At 41.5% G+C, this 25650-nt stretch overlaps 1 protein-coding gene across 1 annotated transcript in view; it reads left to right on the top strand.

The window, feature by feature from the left end:
* Positions 1–5860: 5860 nt before the first annotated feature.
* Positions 5861–25650, top strand: part of LEKR1 (leucine, glutamate and lysine rich 1) — a 64098-nt gene continuing 44308 nt past the window's right edge. Inside the window, exons 1-3 of the mRNA XM_076341477.1 lie at positions 5861–5873; positions 6255–6336; positions 16386–16600. Of these exons, the coding sequence (XP_076197592.1) occupies positions 6289–6336; positions 16386–16600 (263 nt within the window). The 5' untranslated portion in view covers positions 5861–5873; positions 6255–6288. The remainder of the gene's footprint in view (positions 5874–6254; positions 6337–16385; positions 16601–25650) is intronic.

The raw sequence follows: 25650 nt of genomic DNA, 5'->3' as shown, positions 1-25650 counted from the left end.
ATAATTCACAGGAATGAGAGCTAAATTAATGCAATGAACTGTGGTGCTGAGCAAGGTCATCATGCTCTTCTTACATGCCACAGGAGACCTGAAGCAACCACCTTGTAACGTCTGCTAATTTCTATTCCAGGCCTCTCATAAACCAGCTTGCACAATGATGGTGATGCCTGCCACAATTCATTTAACTACATGAGCTCTCATGAGCTGCCAGCTTAGCCAGCATCAGAGCAGCAATGCGATGCTGGTTATCTTAGGTGGCCACAGGCCATGACTGCTGAGCTCTCTTTTGCTTAGTGCAGTTGCTGATGGCAGTGCAGTTGGTCGTTAACAGTGCACAGGGGTAAGGGAGCAGAAGCAAGTCAAACTCACTTGGCCGTCATCTACCCCAGTATCTATCTTTAGATCCCAGAAATAACCATTTTTGCACTTCAGTAAATGTTACTTATATTTTGGGTAGCAAAAATACAGGCCCCCATTTTGGATGGGGTCTTGACCTTGCCCCATTTGAAGTCAATGGGTTTGACTGACGAGTGTAAGAGGGAACAGGTTCTAAATCACAGCAAGAAAAATCTTATTCTATCCTATTTTCATTTGAGTTCCACACACCAAGGTATAAGGATATGGCTGTATTTTAACAAGGTTGTAGCAACAGCATGCAGTCAACATACATATGGTGTTACCTCTTTGTGGGAGATAAATTTAAATTGCCAGGCCATGCCATGGAAATGCAACGTTTGCATTTTCCTTTCAGGATGTGCCAGGACATTACAATGCAATCGCAAATCATGAGGTAATAATGTGAAGTGGAGGGAGGAGTAGCCTAATCTACTGCAAAGTACTATATGCTGTCATTTAGTATTTTAAAAGGGTGCCCATAGCACCAGGAGATGGAGTGGAGCCCAAGAAAAGCTCCAGAACTGTGTCAACAGTAGATATCATAATACAATTTCAGGGCTTGCAAACCCAGACTCTCCTCAATATTCCTTATTCATATGGATAATCCCATTCCCTTCATTGTAGGCTGGGAGACTGATGCATCGTTTTTGCATGCTGGATCTCAGAATGATGTATACGTACTGATCTTGCCTCCTAGATTAAAGTCAGCCTCATCATCTTCCTTGGTATGCTCCATCCTCTAAACATCCAGGCTTCCTTCATTTTTCTCTTTATCTTTTCCTGTTTCACAATGATTCCATAGTTCCTTCATCATTGCCCGATATTTCTTCCAGTAGCTCACCAAGACTGTAAGTAACATCTGTCTTGTTTCATCCATTCTCACCCTCTTTCAATGGGGAGGGCTTTGTGTGCAGTTTCTATTTTGGCAGGATTTTCAGAGGTTTTTTTTTAAAGCCAACAGTATAAACATATTCCTCCCTACAGATTGTGTGTTTAAATTAGGAAAAAGCAGATCACTCTGCTCCTGGATGGGAGGAAGGGGAAAGATTTATGGGGTTTCTGAGTTCCCGTGGGAGTTTCCCAGCCGGCCCCTGGGAAACTGCCGAGTCCTGCACAGATAAACCTCACCCTTATGGTAAAAGTTCTGTTTTGCCCGAGGAGCCATCAGAAGTGCCACTTTCATCGTCGTCCCGGAGCATTAGGTGATCTTTTAGATATGCTGAGCCCAGGCCCTTGAATGCCTTAAAGAACAAAACCTTGAACCCTTCTGCACCGTTTTCCCAGGGGTTTGGGCTTTTGCTTGGTCATTTCCTCCCCAAATCACATCCTGTTAGCTGGCTGTCCGTGCCCTCTTGCCCTTCGTGCCCGTTCCTAACCGCTCAACTGCTGAAGCTGCCCCTGTGCTCTGCATTCCTTTCTCACCTCAGCCTCGTATCTGTGAAACTTTTCCCAGCACCCCTCCCAAGTTCTCTTGCTGCCAACTCAGACTCAGTATGAGCTTCTTGTATTCCCTTTCAAATCCTTTTCTATCGTGGCAAATAAACCCACTGTCCTCTACACATACACTCCTGATACTATCCTTGACAGCTCTTCACTTCTGGCACTCAGCTGCTGTTTAATCATACAGATTCCTTCTCTGATTCACCTCATGTGCTCTTGCGGCCAAAAGCTTGACTTTGATTTGGCAATGTCACAACAGGAGTACTGGGATCTCCTCCCTTATGATCTGATTCCTGCCTCGCATGCCCCACTGTCATTAGCACGCACCTGTTTCACTCTATTTGGGCTGGCATCATGGCGCCTTCAGAGACTGGTATCATCACCTCACCTCTGCCTTTCTGCACATACCACCAGTACCCTGCTCCTTTACGCTTTCCCTGATTTTATCATTTTCAAGCTGCTTTGGAGAGTTTCTATCCTACTGCTGTCCCTTTGCACAGAATGACCTGCCTGACCTTGACTCCCAGGTAGCCCTCACATTCAGATCCCTCCTCCAAACATCCTTCCACAGAGACTGCTCTCCCACCACAGTCTCATCCTTGTGACATTTGCAAAGTGGGGGGGCAGAGCAAACCAAACAAATCTAGCAACCAATATAGCTTGAAAACCGGAACTAACACGATGTGTATGCAGCACCAGAAATAACCGTGCAAGCCCTGTCCTTCCCTTGACCCCTCCCTCTGCACGTCTCCTACCATCTCTCCTCTTCGTGTCAGCCTCTGCTGTGGGCCCCACCACCGGGACCCCTCCTGCTCCTCCGCAAAGCCCTTGCATACCTACGGCACCACAGGTCTGAGCGATAAGCGCTTGAGCTGTGCTCCTCCCTAGCAAAACAACTGGAACCGCCAGCAGCTTCCCAGAGGAGTTATTTTCAGATAATGCTGCAAAACCACTTCCCTGCACTGGTCTTTGTATTGAACAAATGAAAGGACAGCCTAAAACGAGGGCTAGTATAAAAGTATGATTTCTCTTTTACCCAGGAAATGTTGCAGGTGCAGGCATACCTATTCACCCTCACAAACACACCCCAGCCGGTCCTGCTTTGTGCAAAGAGAGTGTTCGTGTTTATTAGCCTTTTTCCCTAGCTGCCCACTGGCACAGACTTTGCTCCTCCGGGTTGGGACTTCTAAGCAGCGGGAGGCTTTCCACGTGTGTCTGAGAAGGTACAAACCCTGCCGGAAAACAATGGAAATAGCTGGCTTATGACTGCTGCGTGTCACGCACTCATTTCTTGCCTGTTCGTTTGTCCTTGCAGCTGCTTGCACCGCCTGGAACCTGATCTCAAGCGGTCCTGGTCATTCAGGCTGGCACGCACACCAGCCTGCCGCCACGCCACGTGGGCAAGACACGGCCGGACTCTGGCCCGGCCTCCCTGCCCTGTGGGAGCTGGAGGCCTGCGACAGGGGCAGATAGACCCCTCAGCCCACTGGAATCTGGAGCCACCCCAGAAACGCGGACTAGGGTGCAGAGCTCATGACAGACAGGGGATTTTCTGTGGGCTTTCTGCTGGGAAATAGCCACTGCAGAGGGGAGTGTGGCAGGAGCAACCTCTCCTGTGCTGTGCTTCCCCCAGGGCCCCTTGCCTGTGAGTGTCTGGGCTGGCAGCAGCATGGTGCCTGCCAGGTTCTCCTCACCTCCTGGACAGGCTCTTCTCACCCCCCAGGACAGGCTCTCCTCAGCTCCCCCAAGGGCTAGATGTCCTCACCCACCCCACCCCCCCCGGACTGCCTCTCTTCAGCTCCCCCAAGGACTGCATCTCCTCAGCCCCCCCCAAGCACAGGCTCTCCCCAGGACAGGCTCCCCTCAGCCCCCGAGGGCTGGATCTCCTCACCCCCTCCATCCCCATAAGAGGCTCCCCTCAGCGGGCACAGCCGCGGGCGAGGAGGGAGCAGTCAGCGTTCCACCGCCTTCCCTGCATCTCCCGGCCGCTGCGTGACGGCCGCCTTCACCCCCCCGCGAAGGGCCGCGGTGATCCGCGCTGATCTCATCGCCGCGCCGCACGACACCCTTTCCCGGCACGTTAGGCGGCCATCGCGTGAGAGGCGCTGGGCGCCCGGCCCGCCACCCCCCCGTCGCCATCACGCAGGGGGAACATATGCCGGCAAGGCGCGGCCAGGCGCCCCCCGCGCCCCGCTCTCCGCGCCGATCAAAGGCGCTGCCTTCCCCGTCTCGCTGTTAATGCCGCTCTTAATTAAATGTCTCCGCGGGGGGCCAGCCGCCCTTCACACGCAATCCTCCCCCCCCCGCCGGGGTGAGCCCCACTGCCAGCCCGCAGGCACCGCGTAGCGGTGAGTGCAGCGCGCTGGGAATCCCTGTACTTCATATTTATTTTTAAATCCCCAGCTCTTTTAAATCTCCCCTATTCTGACCTTTGAGCGTATGCGATGGGCGAGTTAATGTTTGCTTTGCGCTGCAGGGCGATGACTTGGGCGACATTCCCACGCCACCCCCCCTTTCCACGCGAGACACCCCATCTGTCTCCCGCTCCCCTTATCCCAGACCTCGCGTTGGATCACGAAGAGGTTAAAGGAGGTGGTGTGTGGCGAGGAAGCTGGGGCATGCGCCTCCGGTTGCTGCCAAACCGGGGATTAACGATGCACCGCAGCACGGAGGCCGGCACGCAACGTGGAACGGGTCACGCCGGCAACACACGCGAGGGCTGGGGGGAGGGGCAGCCGTCCGTGGTACGGCGCTGCAAAGCCGGGAGACGAGGGAGGGCATCAGGTGCCCGGTACCCTCCCTCGCCCCCCCGGCTTTGCATCTTTATATCATTGCAACAGCTCCTACTCATGCAATTTTCCTTTTTTCCAATAAAATTCATTATCTTCTTCAGTAGCAAGCCCTGCCCCGCCCTTGCCCGCACACAGCTTACTCCACCAAAAAAACCTATTCCCTATTCAGCTGCTCGGCACTGCTCTGAAAAACATTGCTGATTCTTTGCCCTACACGGAGCTGCCCCAGAGACTGAACCTTTGCAGCTAAGAGCAAGTCATGCATAAATTAAATCAGGTTAACAAGGCCGGTGGAAGGTCACCTCGTTTTTCAGGATGGCCCCTTTCCAGTTTTTAGTGGCTGTCCCTAATTTATTTTTGGGGGGTGTATCTTTTTGTGTAAGGCTTGTAGGGAATGCTTCGGGCATATAGGAAATTCTCTGGGCATATAGGAATCACTTTGGGCAGGCTGGAGATCGGCTTTGGGAGGTGAGCAGCCCTGCTGCGCTCATGGCCCCTCATCTGCAGCATCACACATCTACGCGAGGTTCAGGTGGAGAGAGACCCAGGCTGCGCCAGCTCCCTTGCTGGGGGTGGTGGGGATGAAGCAGATGGCCACTGCGGCACGGCTGATGGGATGTGATAAAACTGAGTCTCATGGCAGTGCGGTTTTCTGACCCCTGTCGAAGGGACCGCACATAAAATAACCAGCGATGAAAAGGAGAGGGGGGCAGAATGTGAAATTAATTCCACTGAAATGGGGTTATACTGAAAACTCCCGATTCTCACATCTTTTCCTGATTTACTTATTTTTATTGCTTTGCTGTGAACTCAAGTGGATTTCATTGAGAGCTGGCAGCGCAAACCCGGTTCATACGGAGGTTGAGCACATGCCTCGGTTTTGACATGTAGGTGACCCAGGCGTGAGGGTCAGTTTTGGGGCGATGGCTCAAATGAAACAAAGGCTTTGCAGTGAAAGGGGGTCCGCATTTACGCTGTTTTCCTCCTCCTACAGAGCCAGCTCCAGCCCTGGCAACGCAGCTCCTCCCGTTCCTAGCTATTCATTTTAAATCGGGCCGGTTCGTTATGCCGGGGCTCGGGGGGGAAGGATCTGGGGCACCGCAGGCCCTCAGCCCCCCCCAAACCCTGCCGGCTTTGCGCGGGCCCAGGCCAAGGGCGGCCGTTCCGCCGCGGGCGCGCGCCCCGGCCACGTGACGCGCACGCGCAATGCTGTGCGCCGTTGCCGTGGTTACGGAGGAAGCCGCGGTAAGAAAATGGCCGCCCCCGCTGCCTTCCCTCACCCCGCTTCCCTCCGGCTGCCCCGGGCTCCGACGCCTCCCGTGGGAGGCTGCCCCGGCCCGGGGGCTCTGTGCCGCCGCGTCCCGGGGCGGGTCGTCCAGTCCCGTCCCCCGCTTCCCTCCCTTCCCTCGCCCCCGCCGCAGCCTGCGCGCCGCGACCTCTCCCCGGGCCTCGCCGCTACCGGCAGCCACGGCCTGTCCCCGAGCAGGCGGTGCGGGCGTGGGGAAGCCGCGCGGGGCTGGCCTGGGCCGCGTGTAGCATGCGTGTGCTTGCATTTCCGCGTGTGGACCAGAGGAAACGTGCGGCCCCGTTGCTGACGGCATGTTCTGACCCTGTGACCTCTGGCAGCTTCCCTGACGCCGCCGCGGAGTTTCGGGAGGCCATGGAGCAGCACATCCCCGTTCATGCGCTGCCCGAGGAGATTCGAAAGGTATGAAACAGTGGAAGTACAAAAAACCCAACATTTGGAGACCGGATACTACAGTAATTTAGCGATATTTCACTGGCCTTTGGACACTGGTACATTATCTGGTACATTTTGGTCCTGGTTTTAGACTGGGTGTGTTCTAGGTTTCATCATTATATATGAAGTGTAATTACACGCTAGTGCTATAGGAACACTATAGAGGAACATACTAATTCTGTAATGGTATTGTCACTGCTAGGTGAGTTTCACATTCTACCCCATACAGCATGTTTTGTTGCTGTAAGTTTGGAATGACTGCAGAGCATAACATGTAATTGTTCCAAAGGAGTGTCAATACAAATAGGAACAGAACATTCCCCTTCATCTTTTCTTGTATCTTCTCTTTGTATGCGAGGCTGTTCTTTTGTTTGGGAGACAGATTATTACCAATGTAACAATGCTGCTGTTTATATGAGTTAACTTATGGGGAGGCTCTTTATATGTGGTGATGCACACAAGTGGAACACGAGTCACTTTTTGTAACACTATGAAGTTTGTACTTTGGCAATAAAACACTTTGCTGTCCTCATTTTTTGGTACGTGTCTAATAATCAACAAGTAATTTAAAAGTTTTATGTACTTAGGCTAGCACAGCCTGGAGAAATTCTCCTTGGAATAGTCCAGGAGACTGTTGAGACAATTTCTGAGCCATCAATGATGATTTCTGAGAATTCAAGCATGGGTAAGATAGCCAAAGGAAGGGAAAAAGGAATACTTGCCCTTAAAGAAGGGGGGGGACAGAACCTGGGAAATTTACAGACTCATTAGCAGCTATTTTGGTAGCAGGAAAGATACCAGATATGTTTGTGTATTTAGAAATTAGTTTGCAAGCATCAACAGGATAAGGTGGTTAGCAGAAATCAGTGCAAGTTTCTCAGAAAAAGAGTTGTGCCAAATTGTTGCATGAAGTATATCGGGGAATTGAGCAGTACTAGATCCAGAACAATATTTCCATTAATGATTTAAGGTTGTAGTTTGGTGGCACTTCAGCTGTCTGGCTTTCATTTGGATCAGTTCCTGATCTGTGCTACATGTGTGCTAGCACAAGGAGGAAGCAGGTGTGAGTGCAGGCACAAACTGGGAACAGAAAGGGGGTGACATTACTTCTTTCAGTAGGAGTGTCAGTGTCTGCTGTTTTTCATTGAGCTAGGATCTTAGATTATAATAAGGAATATACTGATGCCAGTTTGGGAGGGGTTGTGAGCACTCTGGGAACAGCATTAAACTTCATATTTTTGGTAAGAATAAGGCATATTTAAAAAGAGTAAGTCCAGTGCATCAATACAAAATACATAGTAACTGATTAAGCTTCCTTGTTACTTGCCAGACCTAACACTGAGGTCTATAATCAGGTCATAAGCAGAATAATATTAACAAAGTGGTGTTACAAAGAATGCAAGTATTAAATGTATTAGTATAGGAATTGCATGTAAAACTTGGGCCATCATTATTGCTCTGTTCAGGGCTGTTGAGGTATCAGTTCTGAGCTGCAGGCTTTAAGAAAAATAATGCAACTGATGGAAATCTAGAAGAATGCAAAAATAGTAGAGAGCTTAAAAATCCTGTTCTTGGAAAGGGTAATAGAACTGGGTTTACTTATTCTAGAAAATATGTGAGGGCACAGTAACAGTATTCACATTTGTGGGAAGATGGTGGTTGTCCTTCATCTCCAGCTGCAAATTAATCTTATCCTCACCTTTCTGGACTTGCTTTGGTTGAATGTTTGGAACTCTAGATGTAGGCGTAGCTGAGCACTGGAGCAGCTCACCCAGGGGAGTTGTGGAATTCCTCCAGTGGTACTGAGGGGGACAAGCTTTTGCTTTGGAGTGGAGCACTGGACAGGCAATCTCTTGAGATCTCGTTTCAGTTCTGCAGTACACCTTTAGCGAAAAGATCTATACGGAGAAGGCACATCAGTACTTCTAGGTATGTACATGAATAGGCTTATGTTCCCATCCCATCCTACTCTGTCACCTCAATGTGAGATATGTGAGCTCTGAGGCAACGACAGCCCAAGATTTTTGGGTTCAGTTAAGTGTCAGGGTTTTACATATCCTTTGCTGCTGTTCGTCTCTTCACTCAGCTGACTTGCATTGTAGTTGGAGTATAGTTACAAGATACAGAGCTTGATTACAAGTCATTCTCACAATTTCCTGTCCTTGTATTTTCTACCTTTTATGTACATGTGTTCTCATTCCCTTCACATTCTCTGCTTCTTGGATTTTATAGCATCTCTCTTGGAATCTTTCTTTTTAGATTGCTCCTAACATAAGCAGAACTTGTGCCAGCTGTAGATTGCTCTGCCAAACTGAGCACATGCTCCCAACATGCAGCTTGCAGGCCAAAGGAACATGTGTGTCTGGAGGGAGTATGTTAAGCATTGTGATTTCAGCTGCAGAATGAAGAATATTCCCTTGCTAGGTGCCGTTTTGAGTTGGCTTGCTGGAGGTTGGGTTGTAGGGCTGACAACGGATCAAGCAGCTGTCTCAAAAGAAAGGATGCAGACCAGAGCTCTCATCATTCCTCTCGTTCGTGCTCCTCATGCATGGAGCTTCACAAGCTGCTTATCAATACTTGGAGCAGTGACATAGCTGCCTCCAAAATTGCACTCTTCTAGAGGATAGTATGGAGAGGGAAAGGGGAAGGGAGCATCTTGTGCCAATCTGGACCAGACTGTTCTACTGCCAGAGAGGAAGACTTGTTAGAGTAAAGCCATGGATGTCATGGCAGAAGTTGATATAAATTGACTATTTGCAGACTGGGTCCAGTAGGTGTTGCCCACTATCTTTATTAAATTTTAAAGGAAGTTTCAATCTAGAGGGGGAGAGATTTTTTGGTATTTTGTTAATGAAATGACAGATGTGAAGGGACTTTGGTTCTTCAGATTCTGATCAATTTTGCCTTAGAGAGTCATGTAAGAATTTTACATGGCCCTGCTTCTCTCTCTCTCCCCCCCACCCTCTCTCCCTCCCCATCTCTCCCCCCCCCTTCTACTGCTCTCATACCTCTTTCACACAATATGCATTGCAAGATGGGTGCTAAATGAAAATCAAGAAGTAAATAAAAAAAAGATTTTAAGCTTTAATAATGGACATGTGGATGTTTATTTATTTACAGTTGCATACTTCATAGGAACTAATTATTAGTAAAGATCTAAATCATGGTTTGTTTCTAAAAAAAATAAAAAAAAACCCCAGAGTTGTGACTTTGCCTGTTAGCATTTTGGTTACCTCACTGAGCAACGTTTGTCAATGTTAGAAGTCAGCTGGAGTCGGTTTTCCCTGCAAGTTTTGAAGGAAGCTATGCCACATGGTGTGGTGGTGATGGTGAATATGGAGAACAGCTGCTGCTGTTTTGGCAGCAGACAGGGAATTGGTAATTTTCCGGGAGGGAAATAACCATGTCAGTCAATGGCAAAGTCCAAGCCATCTGTGACAGTTTTTGGGGAGGGTATTCTCTGGTTCTTAGCCTTATTTTAGGGACACTTGCACACTTCTGGGAGGTGATGTTTGCAGATTTGGTGTGCCAGATAGCAGGTGTTTTAGCTAAATGAGTAAGTTGGTTGGTCTGCCTCAGTAGAACCCTACATTTTCTTGTAAGTGTACTGTCACAGGACTGTAGAAAACTTTGCAAAGATTGCTGGCTTGTAATGCCTACTTTTTCATATATTTACATGCCTTAAGGTTTATGCCATCAAACTCAGTCTGAGAGGTATCATAGACCACCGAATAGTAAAGGTGTTTCCTTTACTCCAATGTTATGGATGTGTATTTTGGGGGAGTTCTCTTTTTGTTGTTTGGGGTCTTTTTGGGTTGGTTTGTTTGGGGTTTTTTTTCCTCAAGAGAAAAGAAGATTATCATATTGCACCTTGTTAGTTGTCTGTTGCTAGTGGTGGACAAATCTTTTATATGCTTGTGAACTTATTAAAGTTCTGTTTGTTTCAGCATTGTTGTTATCCATTTAATGTAAGTAGATGGGAAGATGCAATTTTGCCAATGTTACAGCCTGAAGAGATGGAAGGCTCTCAACAGTGAACTGGTTAGCCATGGACCCATAGTTGATTTGGGAAAACCAGTTCCCGGATAGTAAAGGCAGCCTGCTTTGTTACCACTGCGTATTGCGGTATCAGAGGATTTGTGAAAGCAGATCTTCTGAACTTGGATAATGATCTTCCGTTCCTAATGTGAGAATTCTGGAGTCACTGGTGGTCACCTAGGACAGCAAAGGATTTTGATCTCTTGCTATACTCATAAGGCTAGGGCTGTATTCACTGTGTTCAAGCTTTTCTGTACCCTTTCTGCAACTGGCATCCAAATATGCTGCTAGGAATTGGAGGGATTGCAGTATCTCTTGCATCACAAGCAGTTGCATTGTAGCTAGGAGGGGCTTCCCAACTGTTGCAACTACAAATGCAAAAAGTCAGTATTGTCAGCCAAAGATATGGTTAACAATGGGCCAAATTATCTTTTGTCTGTGCAGGCATCATTTTGTTGCAATGTACTGTGGTTCAGTTTATAAGAACTCTCTGCTCTGTATTGCGCTGGAGAGCTGGAGTGTGCCGTTAACACATCCTGAAAGAGCTTATGAGTACCAGTAAGGTCTGCATGGCCTGTTGGCCACGTGTTAGGTATTTGCAGGGCTTGTGTGAGTGTGTGCAGTTACTAGCAGTGCAACACAGTCTTTTATGATTCATTAGTCTGCTTTACTCACAGGCAGGAAAAAATTAAAGCTACCTGAAATCCGAGTATTATTTCCTGTCGTGACAAACTGATTATTTCAAGGCATGTTTTGAATGAAACTTTTGAGAGCAGGACATTCTGTTTTTACTACAAGCCTATTTCTACACTATTCATATGTATTTAAAGCAAGTACTGTGATTTTTATTTTGCAACTGCTATTTTATGGAAGTTGAGCAAATAATTAGGTATGCAGCGTGGCTTAGCATTACAATCTGTATTAGTTTCTGAGTAGATGCTGACTGAAAACTTTGACTCAATAAATTTTTTTTTTAAGACGTGAAGTTTCTACTGAGACTCTTAAAAATCGTTCTTTGAATAATACAAAAAGATCAATTTCAATCAAATAACTCTTCAGTTTTGCATATACAGCAGAAGACTCCACTTTCTTCCTAGAATATTAAATGTGTGGTTTGAGTAATGACTTCTTTCTTGTGTAATAAGGATTGGCTAGTTTGTCAGGAGAGGGACAAACAGCATGAGAGAAATGAAAGTAGTATGGGAGAGGAGAAGTAAAACAAAAAGAAAGTAGATTCAGATAATAAGGTAGAATCAAGTAGAGGTAGAATAAAACAATCAATATACAGAAATAATTTAAGAGCACCCAGCTGCAGCATAATGATTTCCCCCCCCCTTAAGTTTTATGTATTGTTCTGCTACAAGTGTAGTTTGGACAAATACAGGGTTTTTTTGTTATTTGGCCAGTCCTTGCTAAAGCAGTCTCAGTCCTGACAGATCAACTATGGAGGGAGCAAGAGCTGTTATTACTGTGTTGTGCCTAAGGACCACTGGGTGATGCAAGGAGGATGGCGAGTGCTGCAGTTCCCTTAGGCTCTCCCTCCCCTGCACTGTAAAATTAATGTACAAGGAGTACATCTGTGCTCATGGCTCTATGTTTTTATTTCAGTGATGCACAGAAACATATTCAAAGCTTTTTAAAAAATCTCATTCATTGAAGACTTAAGTTCTGGCTTTTAAGAGTCATGGCTATTTATTAGCTGCTTGTAACGGACTATTTTTAGCACAAGTGATCCATATGCTGTATGTTGTAATACCAAGGCACTGCTAAGTGAGAAAGTAGATTATTTTTCTTTTAACAAGAGTTTAGCTCTTTATCGTGGTAATTTTTACGGGTGGAATCTGAAATATCAGAGGACAAGAATAGCAGTGCACAAGCTGACGCTCCCTGTAGTTATTTGGTCAAGTTGAAATGATATAAATTCTTGTCTTGTCATTCAAAAGGCTAAAAATGGTCCAGACCACCAAAGTAATTTTTTTCTTTTTTTCCTCATAACTTATGCTCTACAGATGCTTATAGTACTGAGTCAGACAGATGTAATTTGAGTGACTATCCATCTTGGCTCAGTTCTCCACTTGCCCTTGGTAGCTAAAGAAATCTATGTAACCATGGAATAATATTAGTTCTTCCAAAACTGAACGCAGCTTTGAGTTGAAACTACTCCTACAGATGCTGTAGTGGAACAGCTGCTGGAATATTGCAGCTAGATATGTTACCTTGCGATACTGTTTGTTCTGGACATAGCTCTTGTCCTTTCTTTGTAGCATCTGGTGTAATGTGTATCAGAATTGTAGCTTAAAATCTTATGGATCAAATATCTTCCTAGCACTTTGTCCTCAGTGAGTTTGTTTTTCTTTTTATGTTGTTATCGTGCACGCAGTACTGTCGTGTTAACTCAGATAGCAGTAGTTTTTTAGTATCCCTCTGTTACCTCTTGGAAGTCCTCTTTGCCCTCAGTTTCTCTGTCCAGGCTTACCAAAACCACAATACTAAAATGACCTTCTATTTGGTTTTTTTTTATCCCTAATTAATTTTTTTCTATTCACTGCTTATTCTCACTGTTAAGGACGTATGCAGTCCCCTTTCTGGTTAGAGCTCTGATAGTTTCTTTTTCTGTTCCTTCCGAACTCTGCTTTTCCCCTGATTTTTTTTTCTGCTTTGCATTTGAGAAGATGACAACAGTCTTTTGATCAAATGTAAATAGTGAAATATGGAATCTGAAAACATAAATCACTGTGTATGTAATACACATTCTTAGTGGTTACTCAGCGATAATATTATTCCGGAAAAGGTAGCTTTGTAAGCATAAGGACTATGAAAATTTGTTTCCTACAGACTTTTGTGTAATGGTTGATCAACTTTGGTGTCTAAGATACAAGGTCTAATGGAATCTTTTCTCCTGGACAGACCATTTATAAGGCTCTCCCCTATATGAATTATCTGATAAGGACTGCGCTTACACTCCAGAGTTTTCTTCAGCAGGGAACTTAGGAAGTCTTTATTGCCTACCTTGTTGTCTAAAACTTTTAAACACTTAAATATTTCTGCCCTCAGTGTCAGAATTGGTTATAAATGACCATTCTGGTTCACAACTTATTGAAGGGTGTCGATAGAGAAATACACACATGGATGAAGTAATGTTATTTCTCTTGGAAACTGCAAAACCCAAAAACATTTCATTTGTAAGTAGTCTTCAAAGCTATAAAATGCTTTCTGGCTCTGACCTTTAAATTGGTGTAGCCCTAAGATAGCTTTGTCATTATTTTGGCTGAATGAAATAAATATGTACAGCTTGACAGCATTTCTCTGTACCTGCCTGTGTGAAGCTTCAGTAGCTTCTGAAAAATGTCCAACCAGCTCAGGAATTTCAGGAGATATTTTAAGTATCAATGAAGAGAACTCGGGTTGTGATGTTGACGATGCGGGGGGGCGAGGGAGGGGGCGATAAAGTCCTGCTTATGATTTGACCACTATGGGCATGAGAGAGGAATCTTGGGTTTAGGATGAGAATTCCGATTAGTATGCCCCTTGCTCTGCCCAGTTCAGGCCTTGCTCTTTGGAGCTCTTCACTTTCAACTGGGTCCTGTTAATTTTCTAGGCATATTGGGTATACATGTGCTGGATGTAAATTAGTTAGCTTGCTTATTGGTGTTAATCTACTGCAGCATGGAATTTAGTTTGGGCTAGCTTGCCTGTTGAGCATCACTCAACCCAATCCAAACCCATTACTGGTATTAGGAAACCGCTACTTATACTCCAGATAGATATTTTAAAACTAGTTCAATCTATATACAGCATATTGCAGTGGCTGCAGGATAATTGTGCATGTACAGAAGCAAGGTTCTGATTAAAAGACAGAACTTTCTTTCCTTACTGCAGTAATACAAAGCCCTCGGGCTTTCCTGTGATTTTTTTTTTTTTTGACTATGTAGCAAATACTTTAAAAATTCAACCTGATCTGAAGTCCTTTCAAGTTTTTACTTCAACTGAGGAATGGACGTGAAGAACAGGACCCATTTCCTGCTAAGTCCAAATAGATAATATTTATTGTTCTATGACTTCATTTATTTTTAAGTTCAGTAACAAAATTGAATTTGAAAACTAAAAAGTTTTAGTACTTGCATAAAATATTTTCAGTTCAGGACCCCAATTGTTTTATTTTGTTTTTAATCCTAGTACCCAGTGAAATTTCTATAAGTGTTTATTTGAAAGACAGCAGTGGTGGTGCTGCATGAGAGCACAATGTTCTTTCTGGGATATGAGCCCCCCTCCTGTGCTCCTTATAACAGCTCATTTTGTCCTTTTTCAATATAGTAATTTTAGTGCTTTGGAACTTTATGGTAGTTATCCTGAATAACAGTTTCATATTTCCAAGCACAGTTTGCAGCTGCCAGGAAAAATAAACTTGCATTTTCAGCTCATTCAGAGCAACTGTAACTAGGGGTATTTTAAACTGGGGCAAAACTAAGAAACTGGAAAATAAAGCTTGGCCTGGTGCTTCCAGGGCATCCTGAAATACCATTTTTATCAAGATATATTTAAAGTGCTAATGATTATTGAATCATGGGATAACAAGTCTTTAGCTTATAATTTTTGAAAACTTTTCTTTCATCTGATTTCTTTGAATTTATCCCAATGTCTCAAAATGTCTTTTTTTCTTTTTCTGTAATGCAAGGGATTCTTACATTCGACTTAAACTGTTTGCAGTTTTCCAGCTTTCTGATTTTCATAGTCGTTGTGTTAAAATTCTTGTAACAGTTGATAATTGCAAGAAAGGTTAAAGCGCGTTTTAAGCTCTCAGTACACAAACACACAACTGCTTTTTCAGCTGCCACCCATTTCCCATCTTTCATGTCTCCAAGCTTACCAATACCTTTTTATATTTGTTGCTTTGAGGTTGTCTCTTTAGCTGTATTATGAGTGTCCTCTGATCTAGTCTTAATTCTAACCATCTCCTCTCAAATACATTTATGCTGTGACCCAAGAACAGGGTAAAACCTGTCACATTCAGGGATCTGTGCTGGTAAGCAGATGCTTGCATGTCCCCTACTGAAGTGTCAGACCTTCTTGGATTGGTCTGGCTGATTTATTTACTCAATATCCATTCCTTGTGCAGGTTCAGTTCTGCATCACTTGTAAACTGAGCATTTTTTTCTGGAAGTGAAAATTATTAAAATACACAGGAATAACTGATATACTGAGTAGTAAGTACGTATCAAAGTCAGAGCACATCTATCTTCATATTTATGAATAATAATTTGATCACTTACAAAAGTATGTTTCTCAATTTAAGAAGTGGTCTTTCAGTTAGATGTGTATTACGTACTCTGTATTTTTTTTTAATCAGTGATAAATACTTCATACCTAGTAAATGGGTTACATTTTCCACAACACTCAAGTGCCGTGGACACTACATGATAATAATTAGTCCCTTACTGAATTATTTTTGTAAAGATTGCTGGATTACATCATTCTTCCACTTTTCATCTTGCCTACTTCAATCGGATATGAGTTGTCAAAAAAACACAGTAAATAACATTTTTCTGGTTCAGGCGATCACAAATTCATTAAGGAGATAACTTTGTAAAACACAGCATTTTATTTTAAATTAATACATCAGATATAATTCAGAAGTACTTCCGTTTAGAATTCCAGCGGGAGTTCCCACATAGTAAATTGCATAGTTGATATATCTTGTGAAGTTTCCAGTAAGCGAAAGTACTGCTATAGCTTGATTTCATTTTGCTAATGTAGAATTTTGTCTTTATTATTTTGTTAAAGCAATAATATAATCTGATCATAAATGCTCCAGAGCAGTAAACGATTTAAACTATTCAGATTTATTATTATTATTATTATTATTATTATTATTATTATTATTATTATTATTATTATTATTTTATTTAGTGTCATTCAGATTTTTTTTTTTTGTTCAACTTGTTTCTTACAAACAATCTTACAATTTTATCTTTTTCTAGATGTCCCGGGATGAGACAGTGTGTAAATACTGTGGAGTCAGCTATTTGATACTTCATGAATTTAAGGTGATGGAAGAAAAAGTAAAAGCAATGGAAAAGGAGATTAAATTTTATGAAGGAAGTATAGAACGGGAAAAAGGACTTCAAGCAGAATTGCAGTCTCTTTACCAGGACCTTGAACACTATCGAGCTGACAGTGAATCAAAAACGGAAAGGTCAGAGCATATTATGTAGTCTGATGTTATTCTCATGTATGTGTATTAGGTAATTTCATTCCGAAGAAGTTTAAAATACAAATAAGATTTGTCTTTTATCAGATGTACCATATATACTGTAACATTTAATTTAAATAATCTTTCATAGTATTCTCTGGAAGCAAGTTTTAAATTCCTTAATAGTGTAGAAACGGTCAATATATTTAAAGTGAAAGAAAGGCCAGAAGGCATTTCAGAGGTATCTCCCCTGCACACACTCCCAAAGGGAAATGATCAAATATTTTATCTTATAATTTTGTGATAAAATTGTAGTATTTTAAATGAAATTCCACATTTTTGGGAGTTTCACAGTTCTGAAATTTTTACTTATTGTCTCATAGTAACATGGTAAAGAATTACCAGCGTTCTTACCCTGAGAAGCTTACAGTTCACTCTCTGAAGGGATGATACAGAATACTAAAGCAATTATGAAAATCTTGGGTACTGCTTGTGGCATTGTTCCTCAGAAACAGGAGTTTGCAAATGCTTACTGGCAGGTATGTAAAGGTCCCAATTAAAGGGGGAGTTTTGCACTCTTAAGAACTCTAGCAGTTAACAATAGGCCTCAGAGCCACATTTATATTTTTAGGGCACAATGATTAGAACCTTTAAGTGTGTTCTCTTTCAGCTCATACTTACAGGCTTTTGTTGTGTTCTTCTTCTTTATCACATTGTGATAACTTTAAACTTAAAACAGGGAAGACATACTTTGAAAATATTTGTGCTTTTGATGGGCCTACAGCACAGCTTTGGTTCCTAAACCTTCAGATTGGTACACCAAATATAAAAGTTCATTTTGGGGTGGACATGAGAAAACAAAGCATAAAAGGAAAGTTTTGAAGACTACTTTCCCCTCTACCCTTCCTTCCTTCATAATTTCTAATATTTTTCCTATTCTTTGGGTTTGCAGTAAAGGGTGCAAAGGTAGCTATACCCAAACTAGCTTTAAAATACATGGCTGATTCATATACTCTAAGTGGCATTACTGAGGCAGTCCAGTGGCTGCAGAACCTGGCATCCACCTGTGTTAGGTTTTGTGCCACCATAATTAGAGTGCCATCAGGTTCTCAACCATGAACTTCAAGCTAGCTTGTTAGCTTTGATTTGTCCATCCTCAGTGGTTATTTATACTGTATAAAGAACTTAGACTGAGAGGGAAATTGTTGTAGTCAATATGAACATTTTATGATATAATTAGCATTGTGGGTGTTTTTTTAGCCTTATTTTTGCTGTAGGATTTCTGGACTGATATTTCTGGTTCCTAATCATCCTTCTGTTGCTTTTATGCTGTTTTATGACACCATGACAATATAACAAATTTCATAATAACAAGTTGTATCTTTTCTGCACTGTTCTGTGAAAGAAATAGAAGTGTTTTGGCCTCTTCCAGACCTGGAGCTCTGAAGAACTGCCCTTCCTTTTTTTCCTCTTATCTTCTACTCTTCATAGTCAGATTTAACATGGATACTATGTGCTGGCTTTCTGTATCCTAATTGTCTATCCTCATATTTTGGAATCTATTGTTATATTCCAGTGGTTGTTTACAGTAGGACTATAAACATTGATATTTATAGTTGGCTAATAAAAATACTTTATAAAAATATAGTTGCTATCAGTTGACTACTGATAGAATAATGTGGTACAAACAAGGGCATCAGAAACTTCCTGGTAATTTCTCGCTCATCTGAATCAAACTGTCAGAAGCTTTTTGTAAGAATGAGATTATAATTTTAATTATCAGCTCAGTCATTTTGATTGTGAAGACCCCCAATAGAGGTGTTTCTTGCATGACTGACTCATACCTAGTAACAGGTGATCTCAAACTGATAACATGGGGCATTTTGAGTATTAAGGTGCTCTCAAGAGGTTGGACTGGAATGCTTTGGAAACACTACAGAGGAAACAACTATAGCTTGTCTATAGGTGAAGCACTCAAATCCATTTACTACTTTTTTTTTTCCGAATAACTCAAATGTTAAGAATTTAACATTACTATTAATGGATTTAGTTAGGCTTGTGTTTGGTAATATTACTAATAAAAGATTAATTTTAAAACACAAGTTCACACAAAGCTGAACAAAACGCATATATCTTGTAGAGCACTCTACTCATATTGTTTCTTGCAATATTTTTTTATTTGAACTGAACATCCTCCAACCCCCCCCCAGTATTCAATGTTTTCTCTGGTTTAACATTGTATTTTTGAAGAGTGCATATGCTCCTTGTTCCTTTAATGGCTCTGGGTGGCAGTTATGGTGGCAGTATTCAGTGTGTTAGCAAATGCAGTGGCAGCACATTCTTCTTGCTGAGGATCATTTGCCAGAGGTAAACTTAAAATTTTCATTTAGCTGACCTTTTGCAGTAAAGCTGGAACAGTTAATAAAATTTTTATCTCTGCATTTTTTTTCCTCTAAGGCTTGACTTGATTTAAAACCTGCTGAAATCAAGTGGAATACTTTCAGTAGGCTTTCAGTCAGGCCATAAATCAACTATTATGCCTTGTTAAGTAACTTGTCTAAATATTCCTTATCTCCTCTTTACTATCCTGGGCCTCTCTTGTTACCTTGTGCTGTTGGCATAAACTAACTATTCAACGTGCTATCTTCTGGTTCGTGCAAGGTTGACAAATCATTCCTCCCAAACTGCAAATGTTTATCAGAAGCCAAATATGCCTTTTAAAAAAAAAAAAAAAAAAAAAAAAAAATCTCTGGTAGACCAAGAGATTTAATCTTTCTTGTTAGTTGCGGACTGTTTCATTTTTATATTCCTTTTAGGTTAAAGTATTGCTATTGTACCTGTTGTTAACCTTGAAAGCCACCCGAGAACCTGAGCTTTTGCAGAAATTAGTTACCTGCCCTTTGGGATTTTGTCAGAAGAAGGGAAGCTAACCATTGTGCAGTTAACTACACGATTCGATTTAGCTATTTAAGTCTTATTCTTATTCCATATTAAAATCACTTTAATTCCAGAATACTTGCATGAGAGCTATTCCTGAAGGGTTGTGGCTAGCTTGAAATAGCAATGTCAGTCAATACATGTGCCAACTTGAGGTAGGCTGTGCAGCTGGTAACTGCATTGTGCTCTGCGCTGTTGGCTTTTCTTCTAAGAGATACTGGCTACTGTCTGCAAGAGCAATGATTCATGCTTAGTTAAGCTGAAATGCTGGTGTGTTGTTCGACTAACCATTTTTGGTGTGTTACCTATTTAAACATATTAGTAACAGGCACTTTCATTGGGGGCCTACTTCTCTAATTCATTGGAGATAGCTAAATCCAACCATACTTCTATGTCTCTGTGTGGGACCCCGCCAGATTCCCGGAGTCCCTAAAGCTGAGTGTATTAACAGTTTTTCTCTGGCACTGTCTTTTGACATTTGTGACACTGCGTGAGGGGTACACCATATTTGTGGTGAGAATTTTGATAATTCTCGCAACATCTAATATAAGAAATGTAAAATAGATTTAAATACTAAAGATGCTTTTTAAAGGTATAGTAGTGATGAATATCATGAATGTGACAAGGAGCAAAAATGTTTTATGATGTTTAGACGTGTGGAGAGGTGTATAGATACCACTTACTGAGTCCTATGTCAAAGATCCCTTGTAAATAGATTCCTGAACACTTTTTTACAAATCTAGCAGGAGGAGTTACTTGTTGGTTACTACCATGAGACTTATGCTCCTGAGTCACGCATGTAGATGTTGAAAATTTTATTCATAAATAATAAAATCTTGAAGATAATGTAAACCTAACATTTTAACTTGCGGAAATTGTATTCTTCCATATTTGTGTTTTCTTGAGTTCGTTGGTTCCTACCACAATAGCAAAACTTAATACCATGGAAAATGCTCTGTTGTTGAATTTGCCTAAAATAAATCTTCCTTTTTGCAACATGATTGCTTAGGAAAGCAACAGCAACTACCTGGCTTTGTAAAGTCTAAACTTGTAATAAACACTAAAGTCACTGGGCAGTGATAACAGCACACTACTCTACCCTTAGCTACCAACCTACGCAGCAGTTTGGTAGAAATGATGTGTGGTTTCTTGTCCTAGGAGACTGAAAATACTGAAAAGCGTAGGGAAAAAGGAGTGGTACATGCTTTAAGAACTGTGTCACCGTTTTAAAAATAGGTTTTGAAGGGAAAGAACACAGGGCAAAAAGGTCACTTTAATAGATTAAAAAAAAAAAGTCTGTTTCTGTTGAACATTTAGTGATAAAGTGGAGTTGAGTTGGTGTAAAAAAATCATTGAGAGTCAAATCTGAATGAAATAAACAGAGGTAAAGAACTAACCTTTTCTGAATGTGGTTTAGGGCATACAGCTGGTTATTCTTATTATATACCATCATATGTGGGTACCTTGGGAGATTGCACATCTTTTGACTGTTTTAGAAAGCATGACTAAGGAATAAAACATTATAACCACTGCAGCACATGTATTTTCAAAATGATATTGGTGTATCATCTAATGCATAAGAAGAAATCAGTTCATAAAGTAGTAAATGAGTGTTCTTGATCACACTACAGATGTTCTGTGCGAGTTTCAGGTGGGTGCTCCTTCAATGGCTGCTTGGAAGAGGCAAGTAAATACAACAAGCTGCCAAGAAGTATCAGCTGGGCATGGGATTCAGTGAGTCCCTGGGTTTCGCACTCATCATTTCCCAGCAAAAGGAAATAATGTAGTGGTTTTTCATTGTAGGGAGAATATACAGCACATAAGTACTGGAATTTTTCTGTCTCTTTATGCATTTGATTCTACTTCTAGGTAGTTCAAGTTGCAGTGTTTAGAAGTGCACAAGGGCTGGTTTGTACTTGGAAGTGCCGTGTGTGTGAGTTTTCTGAAAAGAGGATTATGAAGTTTACTAAGAAATAGCGCCTTCAACTTTTTTATTGAATCTGTTTTGTAAATAACATAATGGTACGTACTTCTCTAATTAGCTACATGATAATTTTAGGGTGTACTTATTAACCAGGAAAAAGCAGAATTTTGTATAATGCCAAAGTGTTTTAATATATTCTTTTTAATAGTTGCAAACTGATCTGTATGTCTTGTCCTGATGGTGTCATCATAGTGACTTGGGTATGGCTCAGGCTTGTGCAGAGAGCCAGCAAAAGGCGTAACAGAGTTTGTGGGACCCAGGTCCTGTGTTCACCCTCTGTACAGCAGTGAACTTTACTTTTTATACTTAAAAAAAAATCACTGACAAATCTTGTCACAGTCTCAGAAAGCCAATCAGCACAGTGCCTTGGGGAAATATGTAAAGTATGTTGAAGCCAGTGTCTTCCCAATAGGATACATGCTTTTTGCTACTGACAAGCGATAGCTCAGTCCCACTCTTGATGTGTTAAAATTGTGGTTGTTCTAGTTTTGACAAGTTTTGTTCTAGTAATGTGATTAAGTGCCAAGATTGATTATTAATAAGCAAGACAAATTTGTTTACAGAGCTAGTTCGGAAGAGTGATTAATGAGTTGCAAAACTCTGCAGTAATGTTCAACCTTCTCCCAAATTCCTGATAAAATGAACCTTCTTCTGGCAAAACAAAATTCCTTATCTGGAAGAGGCTGAAACAGCAGTCAGTGGAAAATGCAAAAGGCAACATGAAATCTGCATTTTTTTGCTCCCATGCATACTTTTCATGTATATTTAATTAAAAATATTTTCATATTTAATTAAAAATATTTTCATATTTAGTAGGTAAAATTAAAATTTAAAGTTACATTTAAAAAGTTACCACAGTTTTTGTCATCTGAGAACAGTGCCGCATAATGCAAAAATAGCCTTGAGAGGTGTTTATTGACAAGAAAGGTCCAGCAAAGATTCCACATAAGTCTATGCGTGCCTCCATGAATGGCTAACACCATCAAGAGACTGTCAGGCAATTCAAATGCGATGTTTTCAAAAGGGCACAGAGACATGCATGAAGTCATCAATTTAAGGGCAGATGGCTAACTTTTCTCAGGAAAATAAAAGTAGTTAATCTCCCTTAGTGTAGGTTTTTGCGTTAGGGATGTATTTTCAGTTCTTTCTCTGCTTATTGTTTGAACAGTTTATATGCTACAGTTCTTGAGGTTTTCCAGCTTCAGTGCTCGCAACCATCTGCAATTACGAGGACTAGTCCCTCTGTTATACCCTTGCATGGTTCCAGTGCTGAGTCCCTGCACAGCATCATGTACAATGGCAAAGGCCATATTTACCTGTTTACTAGGGAAAGAGAGCAACAGGTCATATAACTTAACTCTTATTGTGAACAGCACAGTTGCATATGAGAGATTAAAGTAATGCTTAGATATTATTTTATTGTAACCTGGTTATGATACTAATAAATTGTCAGATAATTGAATTTGTGTTTAATATCCTGCATTGCATGGTAGATAGAAGAAAATGGTGCGATGCACATTTGTTTAGGTTTTTTCCTTTCCTCTAATGGGTAGTCATTTATTTGTTCACACTATAAGCTCAAGTTAAAACTTTCAATTGCTTGGGTTTAGTGAGTTACTATCCATTTTGTGACTGCTAGTTAAAAGCAAGAAAGCAAGAATGCAAGAATGACGCATCAAGAAGTTTTTAATAAAATAATTTACCTGCCTCTATCTCCACTTTATAATTTAATGTGAGATTTGTAAGCTTGATCCGTAGTTGTAAAATTATTCTGGGCATAATTGCAAAACCTTAAACAGTTTCATTCAGCCCATACTCAGACAGAACGTCTTGCTGAAATACACAGGGGGTTCTGCTTTATTATCTTTTGAAGTGAAATTTGAAAGCTTTGTGGTTCTTTATGGAAGAAGGTTAATATATTGCATGCATGTGCATACAGGACAAGGTGTTATGTTCTGGAGTTCTCTATGGCCACATAGCAATGAAACTTGGATGGGACCAGAGGGTGAACACAGGCTAATCTTTGAATACTGAGACACCTATTTTCTCTTCTGTTTTTGACTTCCTCTTGCACTTGACTCTGCTTTTAAGACTGCAAAACGGGAAGGTGGCTACCCAGAGGAAAATCTGGGGTAAGCTCTTTTGACCATGGCTGCGTTCTGAAGGATTCTCTAGTAAAGGGAAGAGGTGAGTATGGGATGGATGAAGGTCGCTTGCTGCTCTAGATCACTGGGCTCTGTGGATTTGGAGGTCAGGGAGCCTCTCATCAGAGGGAAGATACGGAAGAAGAGATTTCATGTTTGGCAAGAAAGAAGTAGTGAAAAGATAGGTTTACTTGGATTGTGACTGTGTTAGAATTCAGAGGGAAAATTTAGTTTCCGCTTGCATTCAAAGATGTAATAATGTATGTAACAGAGTTGGCTTCATCAGCAAGACACTTGTCTAGTTTGAAAAAAATCCAAACACATAAAATGAAATATATTTGTATTATGTTAGGGGAACACAATGTATTGTCTTACTTCATATAATTATATGCTCTTTACTGTGCCTGCAAATCTAGAAACTAAGAAGACTTCTGCTTGGGAAGTATACTCAAACATACACCCTTGGGAAACTTCTGTTTGAATCTGCTGGTGCAAATTTGTAGTATAACTAAAAGGTCACCTTGCCAACGCCTTGGCACCACTTCTTTTTATGCAATTATCAAATTACTCATAACTGTAATCTTTTTTTTTTTTAACTGAATCAGCATAACTCCACCAGCTTCAAAGAAGTTTTTCCAGAGTTACACTGCTCTGACAGTACTGAGTATGACTGCTATGACTGAAATTGTGTAAATTGTAATTACTGTAGATTGGTAGCTCTGGGAAATTAAAACCTGGGTTTCTTCAGAGATAAATTTTGAAGTGGTTGTGACAAGGCAGTCATCTTTCTATCATTGTTTTCCAGACCTGTTCCAGAGATTCACCTTTGCTGGAGCAAAAATTATCCAAGATGTCTTCACAATACATTTTATATTTTTGCTGAGATAATAAAGAAAGATAACAATTAATGCAAGATTTGAAATGACTGTCAGCCTATGTGAGACTTGATAGAGACCTTCACAAAGAGCCTCTTGGTTGTCAGAGATAATTTTTGTTTGCTGTCAAATTGGGCCATATGCTAACCTGCAGTCGAGAGGTGAATGATTCTATAGTGGCACATGAAAACTATTAAATAGTCTTGTCTTAACTTCAATAGTCTATGCTGAACAGAATATAAAAAAAGACAATTATGAAGAAGTTTGTGGATGATATTATGTGCAGTGAGTTTCAGACTGTGCAATTTTATACATATTCTATGCCAAATTTATGAATGAATACTCAGGTTCTTCATCGCGATGCACACTGACTTGTCTACTGGAAGGAATGCAATATGCTGAAATGAAAATGAGCAACTACTGGCTCTGAGCAGGTCCTAAAGTTTCATGGAGCTGAAAATACTGTAATGAAACTTTTTTCATTGACAGTAAGTTCCAGCCTCCTCTGTGCATACTGTCCCTGCTGACTCCAAGCAACTAGGGATGCAATTGCTCATTCAGGCTTAAATGGGTCCTACTGGGACTCATAAAGGGACTGTGTACCATGTAGTCTGCAAAGATAGCATTATTTCTTCAGATCTTAACTTTTGTGAAACGCAATGTCTTAAATTTGAACAACGGTGGTAATTGCTCTTGTCATTACTTTTAGGACAATGAGTATATTTGTTTGCTGGCAAGAATCTCTTGCAACTACTTCTTTATGTTCTCATGCTATTCTTTTCGTTGTCAGCACTAGTAGTTAACATGTTATAATTCAACTCCCACTCTGGGCAGGCTTCCTCTGATATTCACTAAGAAAGTATGCTGGCTGCAAAGATAGGATTTTAGTTTTCACAGTTCATGTAAACTATAGGACAGAGGACGAGATCGCTATGTTCTCACGATTCTCTCTTCATGCTAGCATTTAATGATCCATTGAACTTTTGTGCTAAATATCGCCAAAATAACGTTTATTTTTATTCCTTCTTATGGTGATGATAGCAGAGTGCAACTGTCTTGCCTTCTCCACCTGTTCTTTTGTGTGTGAATGACCAGGGCATACCGATAATGTCC

Source organism: Aptenodytes patagonicus, chromosome 6, assembly GCF_965638725.1.
Source record: "Aptenodytes patagonicus chromosome 6, bAptPat1.pri.cur, whole genome shotgun sequence".
Lineage (NCBI taxonomy): Eukaryota > Metazoa > Chordata > Aves > Sphenisciformes > Spheniscidae > Aptenodytes > Aptenodytes patagonicus.
The sequence above is the reverse complement of the archived record's forward strand: the minus strand, read 5'-3'. Positions and strand labels throughout refer to the sequence as shown.